At 44.5% G+C, this 22,799-nt stretch overlaps 3 protein-coding genes across 3 annotated transcripts; all 3 read right to left on the bottom strand.

The window, feature by feature from the left end:
* Window positions 1-1,607: 1,607 nt before the first annotated feature.
* Window positions 1,608-8,131, bottom strand: abcg4a (ATP-binding cassette, sub-family G (WHITE), member 4a). Its single transcript, XM_068744040.1, has 14 exons — window positions 7,903-8,131; window positions 5,070-5,187; window positions 4,824-4,956; window positions 4,698-4,748; window positions 4,424-4,569; window positions 4,209-4,332; window positions 4,009-4,123; window positions 3,793-3,932; window positions 2,998-3,096; window positions 2,690-2,858; window positions 2,514-2,614; window positions 2,263-2,421; window positions 1,970-2,088; window positions 1,608-1,833 (listed from the first exon to the last, which is right to left on the bottom strand). Exons 1-14 carry the CDS (start codon window positions 8,129-8,131, stop codon window positions 1,608-1,610), a joined length of 1,929 nt encoding a protein of 642 aa, XP_068600141.1.
* Window positions 8,132-13,738: 5,607 nt separating this feature from the next.
* Window positions 13,739-17,828, bottom strand: hinfp (histone H4 transcription factor). Its single transcript, XM_068744041.1, has 9 exons — window positions 17,684-17,828; window positions 16,857-17,077; window positions 16,010-16,121; window positions 15,719-15,871; window positions 15,565-15,642; window positions 14,900-15,020; window positions 14,672-14,810; window positions 14,464-14,588; window positions 13,739-14,367 (listed from the first exon to the last, which is right to left on the bottom strand). The coding sequence occupies exons 1-9, from the start codon at window positions 17,826-17,828 to the stop codon at window positions 14,037-14,039; spliced, it is 1,425 nt and encodes a 474-aa protein (XP_068600142.1). The 3' UTR covers window positions 13,739-14,036.
* Window positions 17,829-18,546: 718 nt separating this feature from the next.
* Window positions 18,547-22,306, bottom strand: dpagt1 (dolichyl-phosphate (UDP-N-acetylglucosamine) N-acetylglucosaminephosphotransferase 1 (GlcNAc-1-P transferase)). The gene is made up of 9 exons (XM_068744712.1): window positions 21,896-22,306; window positions 21,685-21,805; window positions 21,394-21,607; window positions 20,962-21,108; window positions 20,746-20,830; window positions 20,458-20,646; window positions 20,283-20,370; window positions 20,020-20,175; window positions 18,547-19,376 (listed from the first exon to the last, which is right to left on the bottom strand). Exons 1-9 carry the CDS (start codon window positions 22,048-22,050, stop codon window positions 19,311-19,313), a joined length of 1,221 nt encoding a protein of 406 aa, XP_068600813.1. The 5' UTR covers window positions 22,051-22,306; the 3' UTR covers window positions 18,547-19,310.
* Between the last annotated feature and the right edge of the window lie 493 nt (window positions 22,307-22,799).

The raw sequence follows: 22,799 nt of genomic DNA, 5'->3' as shown, positions 1-22,799 counted from the left end.
ATATATTTCATTCCTAAAGTGAACATGCAACATTCGTTTGCTCTTTTCCCATTATAATGTTAAGCAGCGCTCATCACGTAGATAAAAAATAAATTAAATTTAACTAAAAACACTGAAAAGTGCAAATGTACATTTGTTTACAGCATGACATTCACTGTACAATCATTGGTTATATACTCACACTAATTTATGCATTATAATAAGGATTACTAAGTAGCATAGTTTGAGTAGAAATATTTCATAGCAAGTCTATTGGAAAATATTTGCATTGCGTTGTGACAAGGAGCGACTTTTCTAAACTTGGATTTATATATATATATATATATATATATATATTGAGTGTATGTGTGTGTGTGTGTTTGTAATCATGTGTGTAAATAAATAGGCCTAAACAGAAAAAACTGAAATCATTAGATCAGAGGCACAAAAACTACCCAGCCTGCATTTCAAGTATCTAGCATTGTTTTCGACAACACACATCTGTCCGACATCAGCAAAGCAGAGAGAAAGAGACGGAGAGAGAACAAGAAGTTACTTCCTGTCGTAGATCGAGAAGGACGCAGCTAAAGAGATGCACAATGAGTGGAAACAAGCAGCACAAAGTGTCAAAAGAGAGACACCTATTAGACAAACATCGCTTCTAGAGCAGGATATTGCACTTTACCTAAAACACTCCTATTGCGACCAGTGCAGTTTGACACGGCCTTCTGCATCAGGCTGCTGACAGAAGTGACTTTCACTTTGTGCTCTGTCTTCACTGATCGCTTCCTCAGTTAAGGCAGGAACAAATGCACATAATACAGACATGAAAATAATAATATATCTCGTCACAAAGTGATCCACGCCACTGTTTGATACCTCTCTCAACATTCTCACAAGCATTTCACGGTTGTGTGAATCTTCCTCCGCCATTAGTGGTAGGGCAGAAGGCCTGTGAAAGTGATCCGCTCTGGAACAGCAAAGAAGTTACAGTCATCCACTGGTAGACAGTTTTTTGTAACGTTTGTGTTCCGGAAATAATTCCTGTTCAGGATTTTTGAAAAGGGTACCCGATGAGATCCTACAGGATAATGAGAAGCAGCGTCTCTTTTCACAGTAAGAGTGTCCACTTCTCCTGATGGCAATAAGAGGGCAATTATATGACATGTTGTTCCTGTGGCATCTTTACTGGCGCTCCGGACTCTGATCTGAATCTTGTATCAACTCTTCAGGCACTGGATTTATTGTGATTCCTCATGAACCCAGAGTTCTTTGAAATCAGGGTTAATCCAGATGTCATGGAAACATGCTTTCTGCCACCACTTTGTTGGTCCTTCTGTTCCTGTGTGTGAAGCCTATTTACAATAGCTCCAGAAGGTAATCTGAAAAAATGCTATTAATACTGAGGACAACTAATAATTAGCAGCGGGTAGAACACGATTAGCAAATCATTTTCTAGATATATACTGTACAGGTTGGGTAGTGAAGTAGCACAGCGTTCTGATTGGTTCATGAGCTTTGTACATGGATGTGAAGTGGAGAAAGAGAGACTTAAGTTTTGCTTATTATCTCACTCTGCAGGGATATGTGCAAACATCTGCATCCATCACTGGCTGTCTCTGGATGTCTTAACGCTCTGATTTCACTTTGTATCGGAGGACTAGGTAAGTAGCCAGTCTGAGGACCAAGAAGAAAACCCCCAGAACCATGAAGTCCACATAGAGCTTTGCATCCTCCACATCTAGCAGCTGCAGAACCTCCACCGGCTTTTGGAACTTACACGCCGGGAGCGGACATTCCAGTTCTGATCGATTCATCCCATAGATGGAGAGTATCACTCCCTCAAAGCCGTACCTGAAACAGAACACCGCATGAATCCAGGTTCATTTCAGATCAGAGAGAAGGCAGTGGTCAAAATCAATTTAGCAAAAGACTGTATATAGCAATTTAACTTTTATACGTTTTAAAATGAAAAAGCCGCTGACAGTACCTGACATAGGAAACATAAGAGCTCCACTGTAAGTATTTGGGAATGGTGTCAAAATTGACAAAGAAACCAGAGAAGAGGAGCACAGGTATGGCTGTGACTGGGCCCACAAAGGTCGCCACCTATGGAAGAAGACCTCTATTAAAAAAAAGGTTTCAATCTCAAACTCACAATTTATAAAAAATATTTAAAGTGATGCAGCAGAACCAGATATTATATTTCATATTCAATGCATTCTTCTTGGTATATTACCCACAATGCAAGAGGAAACTTATTTTTTAAAGATTTTTGTTGACCTGCAGAGATGTGGACGCAGCCCCTATGAGCAGCCCCAGCGACTGGGCTACCAGGGCCGTGGATGTGGACAAGGCCATAAAGAGCAGGTAGCGGCCTGCTTCCGGAGGCTGCTCAGTCATCCAGTACACTATACTACAATACATGATTGGACAGATCACCTGCAGAAGATATTTCATTGTGTTGCTCATTTGAAATACGTTTATTGTACGCTTTGCCCAAACCATTGTGTGCTCACTTATCCAAACATTACCTGGAACGGTATATCGGCTACAGTTTTGGCCAAATAGTAGGCCTTCAGGCTGTACCAATAGTTGAGATGTTCCCTTATGAATACTGACATCTCCAGAGGAACTGAGAAACAAGAGCAGCATTAATAAAAAAAAAATCAAATGAAATGTTCACAAAAATCTAGACGGGACGTCTTACATGTTAGGATGGTAGGCATCAGGGCAGCAAACATTAGGAACAACATGGAGAAAAAGAGGAAGCCAGTGTTGTTGAAGACCTTGCTGGCATCGTTCCCAATGTTCAGGTATAGCAGACCGATCAGCACTCCAATACAGAGATGGGACATCACCCTAAGGTGGGTCAGGACCTTAAAAAAAGCACACGATAAGTCATCCAGACAAACCAGAACTCCTACATGTAAACCAAAAACTAAGTTACACCCATCTTTCATGTTAGATTTTACTTGTCACAGTCTGAGGAAGAATAATTCCAAAAGTTGCTTTTACCATGTCCCTGCATATCGTGACGAAGGTCCTTTTGAAGAGGATGCAGAACTGTGTGAAAGTACTGGTGGCAAAGCTATGTTTCTCAAGGGTTCCTGTGTCCTGTGGATAAAGTCAGTGATGGCAAGATGTCAGTTGTTATTTAAGTCAAATGATGAAAATGAAAATGAAGACAGTTCACTTCCTCTGAAAACGCTGTAATGCCAGTATCCATATGCATTCTGCCCTGGTGAGGTTCTGGCTGCGGATACTTATATTAGAGTAATAAGATTGAATACGACAACCAGAAAATGAAAGCATGGACTCAGAGGTTAAGAGAGAAAGCGCGATAATCATCTTGTCTGGGCTAAAGGCTATCGGCTGACGCTTGCAAAGAGAACTATAGCAGATAGAAAGGGCAACAGAGAAAATCAATACACTGATAAAAATGTTTAGAGTGTAGATGGGCAAAACTGCACCGCGTAGGACTAATGACGGAGAGAGCTCCTGGTGGTTCACTTTGGCTGATGCTCTTATCAAAAGCAAATGATCTGGCTGACGAGAGAGAACGAGAGGAAGGTGAAGAGACAGACGGATCAATCGAGGGAAGGAGGAGAGTAAAAATGTGACAAGGAAGGCAGCGTAATCCGGCGGGTGCCAGATTTTAGGTTTATTGCAGTACTTTTGGTCGAGCATGAAATCTCATTTGTTTAAAAAGGAAAACGTTCATCACACTGTGGCTTTGCAAACCTGATTATATCTTTATCCTGTTATCACAATGCGAGGCTATGACATCTAAGAGGAGCTACTATAACTCACGCTGTGACATTGGGAAGGACAGGAAGAGTCATTTTTGTCCCCGGAGTTCTTCTTGCTCTCCTCTGAACACATGCCACCCTGGACAGCCTCAAAAAGCACTGGGTTCAGATCCCCGTACTCCCCTGACGCCACCTCAATGACTGGCAAAGGCAAAGACAAGGTTGTACAATCCCAGACAGAGGTACATTTTATTTGGGAAAGTGTTGCTCGACTTACTGAAATCAGCAGGATTGTGATATGTCGGGCAGTGGAGGCCCAGGTTCTTGAGATAAGGGATGAGGTAAGGGACCGTGCCCTTGTATATGCACTGACCCTGACTGAGGATGTACAGCTGGTGGGAGGAACAGGCGCGCAGAGCAATCAACACACTGAGTCAGAATAGTGTATAAACAGGTGACACTAGCGGCTAAAGTTACCTTGTCAAACATCTCAAACAGCTTGGCACTGGGCTGATGAATGGTGCAAATGATTGTCCGTCCTCCTTGAGCCAGCGACTTCATGAGGGAAACGACCTGGAAGCAGGAGGAACTGTCCAAACCGCTGGGATGGGACAGAAGGCAAGACACAAAAATAATCTGGATTTCTTTTGAGACTAGGACAGACTCACACCTGAGGTTTGGTAATATCCTACCTGGTGGGCTCATCGAAGAACATGACGGGAGGATTGTTGACCAGCTCTAGGGCGATGGCCAGCCGCTTACACTGACCCCCAGAGAGGCAGCTGGTGCGAGTCAGAGCGCATTCCAGAAGTCCCAGAGCAGTCAGGATCTCATCCACCTGAGACACAAACAAGAAGTGGTGCAAATAGCATGTCAATATCTGACACAAAGTTCCTTTTATTTGAATAAAATACAGTGGATTTAATCATAGTGAATAAATATTCTAATAAATGTACCCAGACTTACTAGTTCTTTTTTAACCTGCATGCTCTCATTCAGTTTCAGATTTGCAGAAACCTGAAAGACAGAACATTATTATTATTATTCATCATTGGACTTATGTATACATAGTATAATTTATGATGACATCACCATCATGGCCTCCCTCGTCGTGAGGTGTGGCAGCAGCATGTCGTCCTGCATAATGTAGCAGGACATCTTCCTGAAGGTCCTCAGGTCCCTCGGTCGGCCGTTCACCATGATCTGGCCCTTCATGCCCGTCTCCCTGTTTCCCAACAGAGAACACAATCGTATCGCAACCATTTCCTAAACTCTAAATTAGATCAAAAGGAGGATGGATGGGAATATAGCCATAGAGAACGCCATAAAACCTCTCACCTGTAGCCTGCTAGAATATTCATCAGGGTGGATTTTCCTGCTCCTGATGGCCCCATGATGCCGATCAGCTCTCTGCTGTTGAATCTTCCCGACAGACATTTGAGCAGCGCTTTGTAACCTGACAAAAGAGACAGGTATTTGTTTTATTTCTATCACTGGGTTAAAACGGACCTCATCATTCTAAGATATATGTTACAAAATGTGGGACAATAGTAAAAGAACACCAGTGGACTCTTGCAGCCTTTGACGTCCTCACGTCCTGATTTGCTCACTTGTTGTTTCAGAGCCTGGTATAAGACATTATTTATTTATTAGCTACAGCACGTGTAATAATGTACTCATTAGTAATGGTGTAAATGTGATATGAGATGGAGAAACGTGTCTCTGTCGTCAGTGTCTGAGGAAAGGAAAGAATAGGTGGCTATGAATGAAAGTGTGGACGTGGGTCTGGGTGTCAGGCAAAACAACAAAAAGTCAATCAAATGTCTGTGGCGCCAACAAAAATAAAAAGCCAAGGCATTACTTTGCTTTCCTTGAGTCTTTTTAAATAGGCTGCAGTGGTGCAATCTGCATATTAAGAGGCTTCAGGCTGTTTCCTGACATTTGTGGCACGGAAACAGCAGAAGGACCTTTTTTAGAACTGACACAATTCACCCTTGTCATCCTCGCCTCACCCACAACTCCGCTGTCTGCAGGGCTGCTCCTTCCCTTCGTGAGATGGGTAATTGGTGTCTCGCCAAAGCAGGGAAGAGCAGCCCCCCCCCTCGCTGGCATGTGGTGCATACTGATGATCTCACCCAGTGCCGTAGGCTGAGTAATATAACGGTCCTATCTGTGCGAGGCTGACGGAAGGTCGTGATCACCGTTCTCATTAAACGCACAAAGTGCGTAGTTTACTTCACCGTCCAGTCACTGCACCACAAAGATGACACCTGCTATCATGCAAAAAAGGGTGGCGTAGTGGTTAGCACTGTCACCTCACAGCAAGAAGGTAACGGGTTAAAATCCTATCGGTACAATCTTTGTATGTTCTCCCCGTGTTCGAGTGAGATTTCTCCAGGTTCTCCAGTTTCCTCCAAAAACATTAAATTTAGGTGAATTGATTCACATGTTAAATTTTTACGCCGGACGCCATTCCTGACGCAAGCCTCTGCATTTATCCGGGCTTGGGACCAGCTCAAGGGAGAAACTGGCAATGCTACGTCGACTCTTGCTAACCGTGAGGCTGTCTCCAAATTGTCCGTAGTGTATGAGTGTGTGCGTGAATGGTTGTGTGGCTTAGTGATGCACTGGCGACATGTCCAGGGTGTATCCTGACTCACGGCCATAGCAAGCTGGGATACGCTCCAGCAAACCGCAATGCGGATGAGACGATCGTCTCATCTATAAGAAATATAAAGACTTTCCTGCTCTACCTCCCTTCTTTCTTGGCCTTGTCCTCTCACAGCAGTGCTATTGTGTCATCAGGAGAATACCTCAACGGGAGGAATATACCCCCAACATGAAACCCGGCCTCGGCAGCAGCATTATGACGTTACTACAGAGGGATAAATGGCTTCCCTCGCCCAGAGGAGCTGCAATAACAGACGCAGGCAGAGTGCAGCTCATATATCATCAAACCTTTAACAGTGAAAGGAGCATTTATTGCATTTGCAGTATCTTCCTCTTGTGAAGGTATTCCTGTTCATCATAGACATTTTAAAGAATGACTCACAAGCTGTGTGTTCGTGATTTCAAATGATATTGTGCACTTACGGTTCATAGTTCAAGCTGCCTCTCATCTTCTCTATCTGTCAGCTGCAAACAAGCTATAAGGTCTGAGCTCAACGTTGCTGAATGACAAACGCAAGAGACTCAGAATGAACGACAGCGTAGCCCTAATATAAAAAAAAAAGATCATGAGGTTAGTTTGGACTTATTGTTACCTTATTGTTTAGTTCATATTTTTTTTGTATCGATGTAATTTGATGGATGTGCGGTTGTGGGTTCTGGAAAACTATTTGACTTTCATCAACATTGGTTATAGAATATAAAGCCAAATAAAAAATAAAACAAAATCCAGGCTTTGTTTTGACACGGCCTTGAAACTACACGTATATTCTGATATTAAAAATGATATTCTATTAGTCCTCATCTTATCCAAAATACAGGTCGCAGGTGTTTCTGGAGCCTATCCCAGCTGAATACAGGTGGGAGGCAGGGTACGCCCAGGATGGAACTAAAAGATTCCTCCGTGCCCCCCTGTCCCCACCATGCTGAATATTCTGAACACAACAAGAGCAGCAAAACAGAACCATTTGCAGAGGGTGGTGCCGCTGAGATGACCGAAGGCTGGAGACGCGTCATTATTAAGGGAGGTTATCTGGCGTGCATATTTCATGAGAAGATCAATCATGGGCCCGACTCGCTGCCACCGCCTATCGTCAGACAACACAGGGAGAAGAGAGGCGAGCGGTGCGCCAACCTACGAGAGTGAATTATTAACTATGTCTAAAGTCTGCTGAGCGCAGCAGAGCTTGCAGGCACAACTCCAGCATGGTGGACGTCTGCAAGGGTGTGTGTGTGTGTGTGTGTGTGTGTGTGTGTGTGTGTTCGTGTGCATGTGTGTGTGCGTGTGCGTGTGCTGACTGGAATGGGTTATGTGTCATAACACCAGCGCAGGCTAAGATAGACAGGCTAACGCTGCAAAAAAAATAAAAAAATTGTCTTTGAATGTCAACAAAGGCTTTTAAAAGCCTCCCTTGGAATGTCTGCACTCCAGCTATTGATCGTCATGGTTGGTGCTGCGCTGCTCATCCATCACGGTTGCTATGGTGAACCGGGCATGCAGTACCTCTCCTCCTCCACCAGTGACCCTCCCGGATGGTATAGGACAGCTCGTTGAACTCCAGGTCGACAGCGGAGCGCCGTGGGAGGTGGGAGAAGCGCTGAGCTTCAGTGATGTGGTTCTCCACTTTCTTCAAGTGGGTGAGCAGTGGCGCCTCCTGAGGCCCGCCCCCGGGGAGTTTGGTCTCCTCCATGGGGATGCTGACCGAGCCCTGCTCCAGCGTCCTCTCAGCCATGCTGGAAAGGCTGCAAGAAAGAACAGAAATGTTCGTAAAACAGTCTCACATCGCCATGTCTAGAAAACCTCTGACACAAGTGATTATTCTTTTTTTTCTGAAATTGCCTGAAGCCGCAAATGTGTGTACTGCAAGAAGTATTTCAGGATGGCATCTCCTTTGCTCCTCACATGATCACATGATCTGCTTACAGTTTGTTTAATGGGATGGATGGTTGAATAAGATGAGATTTAGAGTGCGAGGGTCCGGGATCTCTAGTTTCCGTCCTGCAGCATGTTTTGCTTATATACTGCTGATTCACAGGAATTACCTCCTAGACTCAATGTCTGTTAAACAGTACAGTGGCTGCCGATCCATTAGCCTTCCAATAATCTGAGACTGAAACAACACATTATCTCCCTGGGACGACGTGACAGCTGCACAAGTGTGTTGCTGTTTCATTAGTGAAGTGAAAGTCAGCTGCTGTCCAACAAATACGATCGTTTGGTTCTAATTTGAATAAGTTAAAGGGATCATGAGTAAAGATGACATTTTAAAGTCACTGTCAGGAAACTAAGTAGATTATTATGAGTCACTACAGAGGTGGAGTCAATACACATGCCTCAGAATGAAGCCCATCACACAAATAACAACACAATACAGGATTGAAACGTCCATGGAAAGAGTCGAGAAAATGTGTTGTTTTCCCTCACACAGCGTGAATGTTTGCTTCTGTGCAGAAACCTGAATGAAACTTTAATTTTCATCTTAAAGGAGTCTGCTTCAGAATATTCAGACATCAAATGTTTGGGTAGATATAGCCTAGTGTTGTCAAAAAGTAATGGGATAAGTGTTGTGGTGTAAATGGATTGTGCAATACAAGCAGATAATAAAAGAGTGCAACTAATTAAAACTAAACTACATGATCCTGGGGCGGCTCGGTGGCGCAGTGGTAAGCACTGTTGCCTCACAGCGAGATGGTCGCGGGTTCGTCTCCAGCTTGTGGCCATTCTGTGAGGAGTTTGCATGTTCTCCCCGTGCCTGCGTGGGTTCTCTCCGGGTTCTCCGGCTTCCTCCCACCTCCAAAGACATGCAGCCTAGGCTGATTGGTGACCCTAAATTGTCCGTAGGTGTGAGTGTGTGTGGCTGGTTGTCTGTCTCTGTGTTGCCCTGCGATGAACTGGCGGCTTGTCCAGGGTGTCCCCTGCCTCTCGCCCATTGACTGCTGGGATTGGCTCCAGCTTGGCCCGTGACCCGATAGCGGAATAAGCGGTGAGAAAATGAAATGAAATGAAACATGATCCTGCTGAAATGGTTAGAAATTGCCGTTTGAATGTACGGAAATGGTCATAAAAAAAGCACATTTGGAAGCAAAAAGCTGGAGCAGTTGTTCGGGTCCAGCTCTGTTAATCGATATTCCTAACTACAGAAACTCCACTGATGCCATGCAGTCTCATAGGAGCTGCTCTGCTCTGCACATATCCCCATGTGAAGAGCACCAGGATGAACACTGACCATGACTTCTATAGTGACCATGCTAATCCCATTAGCATGCACACAGCGGCTGTCAAACACTAGTCGGATGAAGGCCTCCATGATCTCTCATGTGCAGACCTACAGCCATGAAGAGCGCACGATCCAGCAATAGTACACGTCTCCTGAAGATATGGAATATGGTTATCAAATGTATGTCAGCAGTGGTGCGGTGTTCCTGCAGTGAAATGTCAGGAATGAGTGCGTGCTCTTTAAAAAACAAAACCCACATGAGACAGCATTCAGCAAGCACAGAGCAGTGGGACATTTTAAAGGCTGATGAGTCGCATATCAGGAGACATAAAGAGTAGCAGTGGCTTTACCAGCCTCTGTTGCATTGCACGTACGTGTTTAGTGGGTGCAGGAATGACCAGGTGAGCGGCTCAGCCCTGGTTCTCCTCCTCTCTGCAGGGGGTGAGAGCAACGCGCTCAGTTGATGCCTTCAGATGAAACGGCAGGAGCGCCACACATGAGAAGAAGATCAAACAGTCCGAGTTATAAAAAAAAAGAGAAAAAAAAAGATGTTCACTGTCCGCCACGGCTCTGGAAAAACCCGGATCGGCTAAGAAGCATCATCAACATCTGTCGGGGCGCGGCGCGCGTCGTCCCGCGTCGTCCCGCATCCGCCCTGAGATGAAAATCACGTCCGGCCTCGGTCTCTGCATCCCAGCGGGTCGTCAGGGGAACTGGGTGCCTGTCATGTTGGTCTCCCCTCGGTAACACTAGACTCCCTCTGCTAGGCTAGAGGAAATACACCCGTCCCGACACACGCACACGCACACACGCGCACGCACATCCCCGGCAGCGGCGGTGATTTGAAGTCTGTGTCGACTGGAAGCAGCAACGATGCTGCAGATGCTTCTGTCCTCCGAGCGGCTGGTGCGTCTGTGTGCGCGCACCGATCTGGGGCGCAGGGCGTTGCAGGAGAGGAAGGAACTTCTGATCTTCGCCAAATATTACTCCTGACCTCGTGTTAAAAAAAAATATTGATTGGAAATAAAGCATTTCAAATCAATAACAATAATTGGTAATAGATGTGTTCCAAGACGGTTTTAATGACTGACACTGATCAACAAACTAGAATTACGTCACAGCATTTTAGATCAGATGCATTTTAACATTTAGTCAGCCTCTTCTGAGCCTATCTGGAATACTTTTAGGTGTTAAATGTGAACAACTCAATTAAATCGGGATTTATCTCCGTTGTGAATCAGATGATTTTCCTGTATACTGATAATAAACACGGGCTCCCTTGCTGTGGTTGAACTGTTGCGTGTAAACGCAGCCGTCTCTTTAAAGTCCGCACCTGCGCAGATGCTCGGTGCTGATGCTGCAGTGGCCGGGTTATTTTCGGTAAAACAGCCGGGGTTACTCTCGTTCAAGCGGGCCCCACACGTGTCTTACGTCACCCCCGAGAGGAAATCGCGCCTGCCTCTTATTCAGACCAGCTTGAATCGAGGTCTTACAAGAGAAATGTCTGCCCAGTATATTTGGAATCCTTGTCAAGCAGGGTTACTCGTTGAGATGGGCCCTGCAACACGAACGTAAACCTGACTCCATCACACCAAATGTAAAAGCTTATAAGCCAATAACTTACCAATAGAATCCCAGTCAAGGATCAGAGCCCATTCAAACCGTTATACATCCAGGCCAAATTACTTTTCTTACTGTGTATACTTAAGTTTGCAAATATGAATGGTCTAAAAAATAACAAACCTTTGTCTTTCTTGCCTTGTGAGAGAGCACATGGCAGATGATCATTAATTAATGAAATGATAGGTTACAACGGAGATAGCAATGTCTTTCTATTCATAAACCACACATTTGAAAACAAACACTCATGTTAGTTCTTTCAGCCAACAATGCATGGTTAAATGCAGGAGTGCGGATGTTTTAATATTGCAACTTTATTTCTCATAATATTATGACTTTAGTTGTATTAATTTAATTTTGTTAAAAAAAAAAAGAAACTGCTGCGGAGAATCACCAATGACCGACGGGGTCTCCCTTCCTCATGCTCTCTCTGAGCAACACTTTTTTTGAGGACTCAGATCAGTGATGGTTCTGCTCCATCCTCCAGCTGGAGGTTGAACCGGGGCTGTTCCAGCAGGGTCTGTCCCCTCCCCTCCCCTCCCACTGAAGTTGGAACGACTCATAAAACATTAAAGTCTGAAAGCATGAAAGAGGAACTGGGTGTTTGTGGCAGAGATTTTAATGTGGACGCTTTAACTTTAGAAGCAGCAGCATCATTGTCCTTTTTAAAATCTTTCAAACATAGCATATACACAGTCTGTATATTGAAAAATCATTGTTTGTAGTTCTGCGACCTTAGTAACAAGATTAAGCTTTCATCTCCTAGAAGAAGGACAGATGGACTGGGAAAGAGAACGTGATGTTAATCTCTGTGGTCTCACTCCTCTCTCTATCCTCATCTCCATTTTTAATTCTTTCTGTCTTTTGAACACACAAAGAGATTTCGGCAATTGAACTATCTAAGTCAATTCAACAAACTCCAGCAACAATCATCTACACACAGAAGTAAAGTCATACAGGTGGGCTACTGATATTTATGCATTTACCTCCCAAAAATGAGAAGCTTATCACCAACAGACCTCAATAAGCTGGACGTTAGACCCCAGATGGTTCTAGTTATAAGAGAAAACATCTGTTTGATTCATAATTCAGCACTGAAGTCGTCTGTAGAATGCAGATCATACACTATTTGCATATAGACATCATTTACATTTTAAAGCACAGGATCCACCTTTATGCCTATTTGCCCTGAGACAATATCTCCACATCCTCAGGTTACATCTGTTTAAGAGTTCCATCAGTTATACCTGAAAACTCTGTGACGAAGCGACTCGCGGCATGCTATAGCGCAGTCACAAACACAAGGGACACACTGTGCAAAGAAGCGCTTCCAGCCAGTCTCCTTCTTCTTACAGTTATCGATCCGGCTGCAGCCTTGCTTGGGTGGGCCGAAGTAGCTCTTGTTCGTGCAGGTGGAGTTGCATGTCCCACTGAGCTCCCTCTCGCTGATTTCAACGCGTCCCCGTCTGCACATTCCTAAAAGACACAACGGGGATGAGCCGAACGGTTCCAAGGAATCATTAAAGCTTCGTGTCAGTGGGCTTACTCACTGAGGCAGATGGGCTTTGGGGTCCAGAGGCCATTTGGCTGGCACGTTCTGGCCGGGCTTCCCACTAACATGAAGCCCGGGCGACACGTGTACCTCGCCACTGAGCCCACCCACCAGCCATTACCATGCACTGCTCCATTATAGTCCACGTCTGGCTGTCCACAGTCCACTGTCATTCAAAGAAGGTTGATCAGACAAAGGGATGTCTGTGTCTGGGTGGGGGTGTGTGGTGGGGGGCTGCTATCTAAGGTCACTGCTGTGGCTGTCTTACCTCTGCACAGGGACTTGTAGCCAAGCCAGCAGCAGCTTGAATCTCCACACTGATCTCTCCTCAGCTCCTCGTGCCGGGCTTTACAGCCTCCGTAACAGAGAGGCGCTGACCCAGACCAGTACGTGTCATCTATGAGATCTGGTTCAGGAATCCATTCTGTTTCACCTACAGCAAAAAAAATTTTTTTTTGTCTTTGTCACACAACAAAACTGGACCAATCAATGAAGGCCTGTGCTGTTTAGAGAGGACAGGTGGTCTTACCACTACCTTCCACCTGTTCAGTCCATCCAGGAACCTGAGACACGACTCTTGGCGTGGATGCAAACAGCAGCAGTAGTGGGTATATCCTCAACATGCCCATTTTCTGACTGTAGCGTGAAGGGAGAGAGTGTTAATTCTTAAACTAAGCTCTGTGAGCTTCCTAATCTTGTAGGCGCAGCTAATGCCAATATGTCCCCGGATGTCAAGCAGATGCTCCGCTTTAGTAAAAGGTTGACCTGATTTAAGAGACCTATTCACGAAAGATCGAACTCAGCAGCAGGGCTGCTAAGAGAAGCGTTTTGCTACGATTTGCCGTAAAAGAAATGATTTTAAATTGCTTTTTTTCGAGCAGGCCTGCACTTACTTTTACCCAGCAGGGGGCGCCAGAGAGAAACAGACAGAATCGTTAGACGTAGACGTCGAAATCTATCATTTATTCAAAATAAAGTGTTTCTTGCAACCTTGAACTAGTGTTCTAGCTCATAGCTTTCATCTCAATGGACTTTCTGGTTAATTGAAAAACAAAATACATGAAAACATGTTTATTAGTTGATGCAGGCTCAATGAGGATCACTCTATTGTACACGCTCCTTTATTTACAGGATCCAATTCCTTTTAAAGATTCCTCTCAGTCCAACTCTGCATCTTTGAAAGAGCACAGATGATTATCTAACGTGCGCTGACGCACAAGCTGGATCTGTCCGTGTTTGCTGAGCTCATCAAACCACTTGCAGTCCTTGCTGCTTGGTAGCATCCGGGAGTTGCTGCATTGCAGAATCGTCGCCTGCTTGTAGCAAACCTTCAGTGAGGACATAGAGCACGGTGTCTTCCTGGTTGCTCTCCTCAGTGCCGATGGTTTCATCCTCAGCGCCGTGCTCCTCGAGCAAAACCCCTCTCAACTGTGCTCCATGGGATTCCTCCTCAAGTTCCTGTTCCTCTTCTTCTTCCACTTGCCCGTTTTGCTTTTCCCTCATTAGCTGCTCGGTCAGCTCCACGCTCTCATAGCGGATCAGCTGCAATCGCAGGAAGCCGTCCTCGTGCTCCTTGTACCTGAGGGTGAAGAAGAAACCGCCAAGCGTCGTGACAAAATCCACATTCCAAATTCAGCATGATTGCACAGATTGACCTGTCAATGCAAGAACTCACCTGAATCTGGGGTGTCCAGAGGGCCATTTGAATTGGTGCTTTTTGTGCAGGTGAACAGTGAGGCTGTTGCCCCTGGTGAAGCATTTATCGCACACATGGCACTTGTAGCGCGCTATGAAATTCCCCTGATCATGGAAAGGAGAAAATTAATAAAAACAAACCTCCGTATACGAGCGCACAGGATAAACTAAACCATTTCCCTTTTCACCTCATGCTCTCTCTTCTGGTGTAACTTCATAGTGCCGAGGGAACGAGAGGTGAAGCTGCAGCCAGGAGCATCGCAGTGGAACGCCGGATCGCTACTGTGAGTGTCCAGGTGCTTGCGTAAATCAATCATGTTCTTACATCTGCGACAACGAAACCGAGTCGGTCAGTACTGTGTTTCATATAGCATGATGCTATTTTTGCTTTGCTGTGTATTTGGACCGTGTGATACCTGTATTCGCAGTATTCACAGCTGTATGGCTTCTCGTTACTGTGGCGAAATTTGATATGATTTCGCAGTGAAGACGGGGACGGACAGGTCATGTCACACAGCGGGCATTTGTAGTGGCTCACTGTCGGACAAATGCAAAGACAAACAGGTTATAGCAAGGAATCACCCAATAAAAAAGCAGAACTGTTTGCCGACAAGCGTTTATAACCGTTTATACTAAAGTGAATGAAGGGATAAAGTCACTTAAAAATCACAATAGTCTTTTCTTTACGAATGTGTTGGAAGCGTCGGGGTTTTTAAAGCAACATCTAGCACAAATATGTCTTTGCTATATGATTAAATCAATTATGCAGGGATCTAAACCACTGAATGTTTACCAGTATTTCTGCAAACGTAATTTCAACCAATCAAAACTTTGACTGACTGCTTGACTGCTTGACTGAGTGTGTGTGTGTGTGAGAGAGAGAGAGAGAGAGAGAGAGAGAGCGAGAGATACACAAAAAAAGATCAATGGCAACACCAGTCAGGAAAAAAGCCAGTAATACAATGTGATTTTAATTAATTTGGCTCGGACATGGGCAAGATGCAGCTCGGCCTTTTAAGCCCACCCATTCCATGGGAATAACGAGCATGAACACCGACAGGGCGATGGCGGCGCGACTGACCGTGGTTCCTCATGTGGTCTCTCAGCAATCGCTCCGTTGCGAAGCGTTTGGAACAGTGTGAACACTGAAACCTCTGACCTGCAGCAAACACAAAAAATGAAGAGTTCACATAAAGGTTCATTTAATTTCCATCTTAATCCAGACAGCCTTTCACCTTCCATGTCATTCTGGCGAATGATGTGATCGAACAGCTTGGTGTTGTTGGCGTACATCCCTCCACAGCCGGGACACGCCACCACCTTCTCTTGGGTATGGCTGCGCAGGTGCTCCCGCAGCTTTGGGCGTCCTTTGGCGGTCGCTTCACAATCTACGGGGTGACAGGATTTGACTATACCGCAGTACCGAACAGAGAGGTTTGTGTTAACATTTTAAAGCTATTGGACAGTCTTGTAAATTTCTAAACTATAATCATAATTAAATAAATAATTGAAGTTGATTGTCGCACCTTTCCACCCACAGCGCACTGGGAATTCACAGTCTCCCGCTGGTATATCTACCAACAGGCTATGCATCTCCACGTGGCGATAGAACCACTCTGGGTTGTCAAACGGTGGTTGCTTTAACAAACGAAGAAAAAGGCATAATAATAATAATAATAATAAGAAACATCATGCAGAAATATTTTGATTTCAAAAGCCCATTTTTAAAGATCACATGACCATCCACACAACTTAAAGATACCATATTCTACCCTTTTTCCACAAGTCAATGCAGTGCGCAAACACTTGCATGAAATATCTGACAGTCTTTGGTCAAAATAGCAAAAGGATGCTGCAGGACAGCGTCCGTCATTTCTGTCTCAGACAGCTCTGCATGCTACCACGGTAACCAGTTGGGTGACCTTCTCTTTTAGCACACGCTAAAACATTTTTGCCAATTTTTGCTGGAACATTACCACCCAAAAAAAACTTTATCCACTCTGTTCTTCTTTGACTCGTGCACGAGCCACAGGGAGAGCACGGACGCGCGGAGCGCAGACACGGGCAGAGTGCGCACACACAACGGGGAAGAATGTTTCAATACTTGATTACAGAACTACGCAAACTGCGCAGGACTGGTATAATTTTGCAGTTTTTGGGTCGGTAACGACCCAAAACCACCAAAATATGAGTGTAGAAACACGGGAAAAGTGAGTTTTTCCACAATATGTCCCTTTTAAGGCAAGAGAGACCATTTGCGGTTTGTAGTGTGTCATGTTGAATGCATGTAAAATAATGTATTTGCTTTCCATAAACACTCCATACCCAAAATGACACCCCCTATTTGGAAGAGGTGGCACGTGCCAATCTTACCTCACATTCATCCCAAAGACAAAAGAAATTGTCCGGGATTTCCGGTATGCTGTTGTGGCAGCCAATGGAGCAAGTGCCAATTTCTGAATGGGTGCTAAGCACCTGCTGGCCCAACCGCTTTAGCTTTGTATGATAACAGTGAAAGAACAGATGCCTGCGCAGCTCGTCGGGGCCTTCCACCGAACAGAAACCACAGCCTCTCCAAAGACAGTTTCTCTCCCCTTTGCAAAAAAAAAGCAAAAAGCATTTGCGTTAGTAGGAATCCTGTTTTAAGGCTCTACGCAATATCAAGCTTACTAATACTCATTTGATTTCACTGCAGCACGTTTGGATGTAAAATGAAGCAGTAATTATCTGGTGGAAGAACACATGGGGTTGAATTTACGTGGATGCATGCACATCCTTGGCCCCCCGACTATCAAAGTGTAGTAAAACTGATTGACAAAGTAAATAGAATGCAGCGACTAATGAACACCATTCAGAAACTACAGAAGATGGACAATAAAGAAAAAAGAGACATTTAGGAAAAGAGAGTTACAAAATGACGAGGCGGTTTGTTTTCAATAATACAATCATAAAATAGAACAGGCCCCGTGGTTGCAGAAGAAAATGAAACATTTATAGAATAGAACATATAGCAGGTCATGACTCATTTCCAAAATACTAATGAATACAAAAAACATTTATATACGGATCGTATTATTATTATTTTAATGCAACGCTTCCACAACTCCTAGAAAACGTGGTGTGCTCATAAATCGCTGAAGCTCTAAAAACACGACACCGACACGAACAGATTTGAACTCTTAAGACGAAAAAGTCCTCACCTTCTGCTTCTGCGTCCTTCGCCATGTTCAGGTGAGCCTCCACATGTTTGCAGAAGTTCTCCATCCGACAGAACGTCTCCTGACACGAACTCCATTCGCAGTCCAGTTTAAGCGTCTTCTTCCGCGCCCTTCTGTTAAGCGACATCGCTCAGAAGATGGATAAATGTAGAGACTAAAGCCGCAAGCATCAGCCCAGAGCTAGCAGCTACATGCTAACTAGCTGCTTGTTGTTGATCAGGCATCATTTAACAGCTCGAGAGGAGCCTTTAGCTCACATGCGTCACCCCGAAAATGTTAAGCAGACGACAAAACATCAAAAGGGGCAAAAAGCTCATCTTAAAAATGAGCCTGAACTCAATGTGTCGTCGCTTCAATTCAGAGACGAGCTAATTGTTTAGATCAGTCAGGACAAAGCGGCTCGTGTGCAGCGCTGATATCTGCTCTGATAAAACCCACATTTTAACCGTTCCTAGTATAGTCCGTTCCGCGTGAAGCGCTCTTCTCTTCTTTGCACGTTATTGTGTGCAACATTTTATTTGTTCCCCAGTGCAACAATGACGATCAAGAAACAGGAGTTGCTCAAAATTTAAAATGTTTAACTACTGAAATAAATCCTGAAAATCAAAAGTACAACCCGGATTTGAGAATGTAACGTAAAGCTTCGAAGTTATGAAGGGGGCGTTTCCGGGAAGCGCGTATCGAGGCTTGCTTTTCGCTTAGGGGAGGAGCCAGAAATTAATAACTAGCATGATTGTACACGGCCCACATTCAGTTTGGTTGGCTGACTTAAACGATGATTATTTATAACTATACTATGTATCTATCTATCTATGGATAGTTTTTAATAATAATGACAAAATATCTCAATTTAATTAGATTTTATTTCTGTTTGAATTTACCATCTCAAGAGTGAACAGCTTCTTATTTGCAGATACATTCCTAAACACAACAGTCCAGTGTCAGTTGAGTTCACATCGTCACGTATGCATTGTAACGCTAAAAATCAAAACAAAAAAACAGCTGTGTAGTCAATTCCCAGAACAATCTCAAAGTCAATGAATTCTCCTCCTTTCACCATCCATTTATACCTGAATTAAGCTTTGCGGGAATCCAGAATATGACTTCAGCCCCTCTGTGTATTCTCTCCACCTAATTCCCCGATACCTGGCCGACAAAACGAACCCACCAGCTTTCCCACCCAAGTCGCAGGGACAGAAAGGTATGAGTGTGAATGAAGTGTGGGCGACTACGTTTGGGGTTTTTTTCAGTAGTTTCAACCCATTTTTAAAAATATATATTTTTTTTAGCGCTTATACACAATACACACCCACAAATGTATTATCGAATGCTCGCTATTTGGTAACAGTCAGCCATTGACACTGATTGCACCAAATATCACAACTCATCAGCGATTACTGTACCTTCATTTATAAAAGCAAATAAGAAAATAAACTTTTAACGAACATTTTCCCTCCCATTAATAACGGGCACTTCAACTGTTGATATAGGAAACTGTTCTCCAAAGTGGAATACAGCTTTAAACTTTTACTGCATGTAAAGTCTGAGGCAGAAAAGCATCTGTGATAAAACGTCACATATTCTCAGTGATATCCTGCACCCAGTCGGTCTAGACGTCATAGAAGAGCCGCACCAGATGGTAGCGAATCCCAAAAGCCACGGCACTGCCGATCACCTAGGAGAGGCAAAGAGATGAAGATTGAAAAAGCCTCCATTATAAGTAAACGGAATAATCCAAATTTTTTTCTATCCAGATCACTATCACATTTATTTTCATCAGGATCCATCCAACAGTTTTTCCCTAATCCTGCTAACAGACAGAAAAACAAAGAGACAAACCGTCAAAAAAAATGACAGGAAGTAACAAACCCGCTGACCTGCTCCGATGTGGAATTGACTCAGCTATAAGACGACGCTTGTTAGAAATCTCTAATATTAAATGCACAATAGGTCAAAATGCAACTCTACTCCCTTCTATGAAACCTCTCGACTGTGTCAAATTCCATAAACATTGAACAATAATCAACCGAGACATTGAGGAACAAATTCTGAAGCTCCTGCAATGTTGATGAAAATTTCAAAGTGATCCATAATCAATGATCTCCTATGGACCATCACCAAAATGTAATCAACTGTTCCTGGTAACATTCCCAACATTTCCTGAAAATCCCATCAAAATCCATCTGAACATTTGTGAGTTATCTTTCTAACAGACAGACAAATGGCGGCAAAAATATCACCTCCTTGGCGGAGGTAATAAATAAATGAATGGTGCAAGTTCTGTCAGTGTGTTTGAACAAAAACAATGTTTTTCATACCTGCATGAGGAGCATGATGACTGTGAGGTTTCTCTCATGGACAGGGCCAAGTATTTTCAGTGCCAGATTTATTAAAGTCATATTGTTGCACTCAATAAATTCATCGTCTCCCTCCGGGCCTCTTCGGACTTCTAGCAGCTTCAACAATTCTGCCACCTGTTGAGGGAGAAAGAGATGATCATCATGCTGGGTTCTGAGAAAGCGTGAAAGCGTGCTGGTTAAGTGATCAGTAAACACAGAACGCAGGAGCACCAGAGCATTACCGTCAGAATGAGGTGCCCTAATTTTGAGAGGTCCTTCCTTTTGAATTTAGAGTAGCTCATCCCCAGTTTGCCGGTGTCTGGATTCAACCTTTAATGAGCCAATTTGGATTCGATCAATCGGTATACACGATGAATGACATATATCGCAAACAAAAGGCCCATAAAAGCAGGTTACCTGGGCAGACGGTGCCTGGGACAGGGGATGATATGAAAAAGCTGAGGCAAAGAGTAGAGGAAGTTGACCACTTGAGGAAGGAAGAACAGCAGCATGGTTTTGCTGAAGTGACCCAGGATGCCGACCACGGCGAAAGTCATGCCGGCAAAGTAGCAGAAAGTGTCTCCCACAAACACAGACGAGGGATACCTGTGGCAAAATGAGTGGCGTGTTTAGGGAAGACAGCAGCGGGGGGGGGGGGGGGCATAAACCTCTTAAAAGTGCCTCGGGTTATTAGGTTCAACTTACCAGTTGTGGTAGAAAAGTGCTAAAGTGGTGAAGAAGAACGGTATCATGAAGTAGAGGGAGAAAACATGGTCGTCGTGGTAATCTCCTGACACAAACCGCAACAAACAAAAATCTCAGTCGAAATAGTTTACAGAATTCCACACTTAAAATCTACAATCCAGGGTAGGAGGCGTGCCGCGTGACGCCGAGGGCGAGGAGATCAGTGAACGAAAATACCGCTGAGCTCCACCAGGTTGAAGACGATGATGGAGCCGGAGATAAACAGCGCTTGACCCGACTCCAAGCCGTTGATGCCGGCGAGGATGTTGATGGCGTTGGTGCAGAACACCGCGAGCATTCCCATGTAGACGTAGTAGAGGACGCCTGCGGGGACATCAGACATTAAATCGCATGCGGCGTGAATAGCGATGTCATTTCCTGCGTGACTTCCACAAACGTTTGCAGCACGCCCATCAGCATCAACAAAAAACAATGCACACCGTTTAAGGATTAAAATGCTTCATCAGTCATATTTGAATGCGCTGATATTCGGTTTTCCAGGAGAGAAAGAGGCGTCTCGTCTGGGAATATCTTGCCCTCCCACTGGAGCGATTGTAGTCGGCGTCTAAGGCGGCTGCATCTGCCGTTACAACGGACTGCTCAACATACCCAGATCCAGGTGCAGCCCCAGCAGGGCTCTGAAGGGTTTGGGCACCACGATGACCGTGTTGCCGAAGTTGGTAAAATACACCATGAGCAGTGGCAGGGAAGCCATGGTGGGAAGCAGGAGCTTGTGTCTCCATCGGAGGTTCAGCACATCGTCGGCAAAGCCCAGGAAGATCATGCAACAGATGGCCAGCAGGGCACCAATCAGCTGTACAAGCTGACCACGAACAACAACAACAACAACACAGTTAGGCTGCAGATCTGAGGCGGGCTGAGAGGCATTATCCAACCCACCTCATCGTGAGGAAAGCCCATGCACTGATCTCCCACGAAGCAGCCAACGAAAGGCACCGGGATGAAACAGAAGAGGATGATGAGGAAGACAGTCCCACTGATGACTCCTTGGGACTCTGGACTGCGAAGAAAAGGAGCAGGGCAAGAATCAGGGAATGAAAAGAGCAACATCTTGTCACAGTACGGACGGATATACGAGAAAGTGCCTTACACTTCCTTCTTGGTCGTTTTGTTCAGGTCCATTCCGTACAGCCTGGCTGTGATGAAATGGTTTTTAAAAGCCGGAATGAGCTTCAAGGTGGCCAGGCAGCCGAGGGTCGACATGAGGCAGTTGATCGCCAAAGGTAGGACCGGGACCGTGGGCATGTTTTCAGTCTTTTCTGCGGGTCTGGGTCTGACAGGTGAAACCAGGTTTCCAGCTAATCTGACGTCACCTCCTTCAGCCGATCGATCTTCGAGCTATGGCTATCTTCAGCGAGGTAAAAAAACACGCCATGTCGTTATTTTAGAACAAAATTCATCACCGCGAATCCAGCGTTAAAAGGTCATAGTCATAACTGTATTCCTTAACGTCTCTCATTCCGGGTTATTGGCGCTGTCGTCCGTTCACCGCCTGTTTGTTTTTAACACGTCTGCCATTAGTTTGTCCGTGAAGGTCCCAAATGTTACGGGGGTGGAGCTTCCGGTTAGTGTCTTCGAAATAAAATATGAAATAAAATTGTACTGTAACTATAGCCGGATTAAAACAGAAGCAGCAATGAAATTATATTCTTTGACATATATAATCCGTTGGTTTTATAAAAAGTATATCTAAAATATCAATATATTTGCTGTCTTCTTTCGGGACATATTTTATTTTCTCTTGTCGTCGGCAGTTTACTGTCACTCAAATGAAACGGAAGTGGCATCTTCTTCTGTGGTTTATATTCAGTCGTCCAATCAGATTCGGTCACCTGTGCGTTACAAATATTATGTTTCTTGTATGAGAGGGATTTCAAATTAAAAACCCACATTTTCATTTCTGGCCGCGATATTGTGCTAGTTTATGTAATCATGCTACCAAACACGTACAGGTCATTTTTAGGTTTGCCGAACATCATATAATGTAAGAGAAA

This window comes from Brachionichthys hirsutus, chromosome 10 (assembly GCF_040956055.1).
Source record: "Brachionichthys hirsutus isolate HB-005 chromosome 10, CSIRO-AGI_Bhir_v1, whole genome shotgun sequence".
Lineage (NCBI taxonomy): Eukaryota > Metazoa > Chordata > Actinopteri > Lophiiformes > Brachionichthyidae > Brachionichthys > Brachionichthys hirsutus.
Note: the sequence above shows the minus strand (reverse complement) of the source record. Positions and strands in the feature narration are given on the sequence as shown.

Bases quoted from the DNA above. Each gene is read 5' to 3' on its own strand.
- dpagt1 (XM_068744712.1), bottom strand. From the start codon at position 22,050: ATGCCCACGGTCCCGGTCCTACCTTTGGCGATCAACTGCCTCATGTCG. The intron at 21,109-21,393 runs GTATGTTGAGCA...ATGTCCCCGCAG, and splicing joins GGGGCTGCACCTGGATCTGG to GCGTCCTCTACTACGTCTAC. The intron at 20,176-20,282 runs GTAATGCTCTGG...CTCCCTCAACAG, and splicing joins TAGGGCACCTCATTCTGACG to GTGGCAGAATTGTTGAAGCT.
- abcg4a (XM_068744040.1), bottom strand. From the start codon at position 8,131: ATGGCTGAGAGGACGCTGGAGCAGGGCTCGGTCAGCATCCCCATGGAG. The intron at 3,097-3,792 runs GTGAGTTATAGT...CTTTATCCACAG, and splicing joins GTCCTTCCCAATGTCACAGC to GACACAGGAACCCTTGAGAA. The intron at 1,834-1,969 runs GTACTGTCAGCG...GTTCTGTTTCAG, and splicing joins TCTTATGTTTCCTATGTCAG to GTACGGCTTTGAGGGAGTGA.
- hinfp (XM_068744041.1), bottom strand. From the start codon at position 17,828: ATGTCGCTTAACAGAAGGGCGCGGAAGAAGACGCTTAAACTGGACTGC. The intron at 17,078-17,683 runs GTGAGGACTTTT...TTTTTTGCAAAG, and splicing joins GAAGGACGCAGAAGCAGAAG to GGGAGAGAAACTGTCTTTGG. The intron at 16,122-16,856 runs GTAAGATTGGCA...CGTTTGTTAAAG, and splicing joins GTCTTTGGGATGAATGTGAG to CAACCACCGTTTGACAACCC.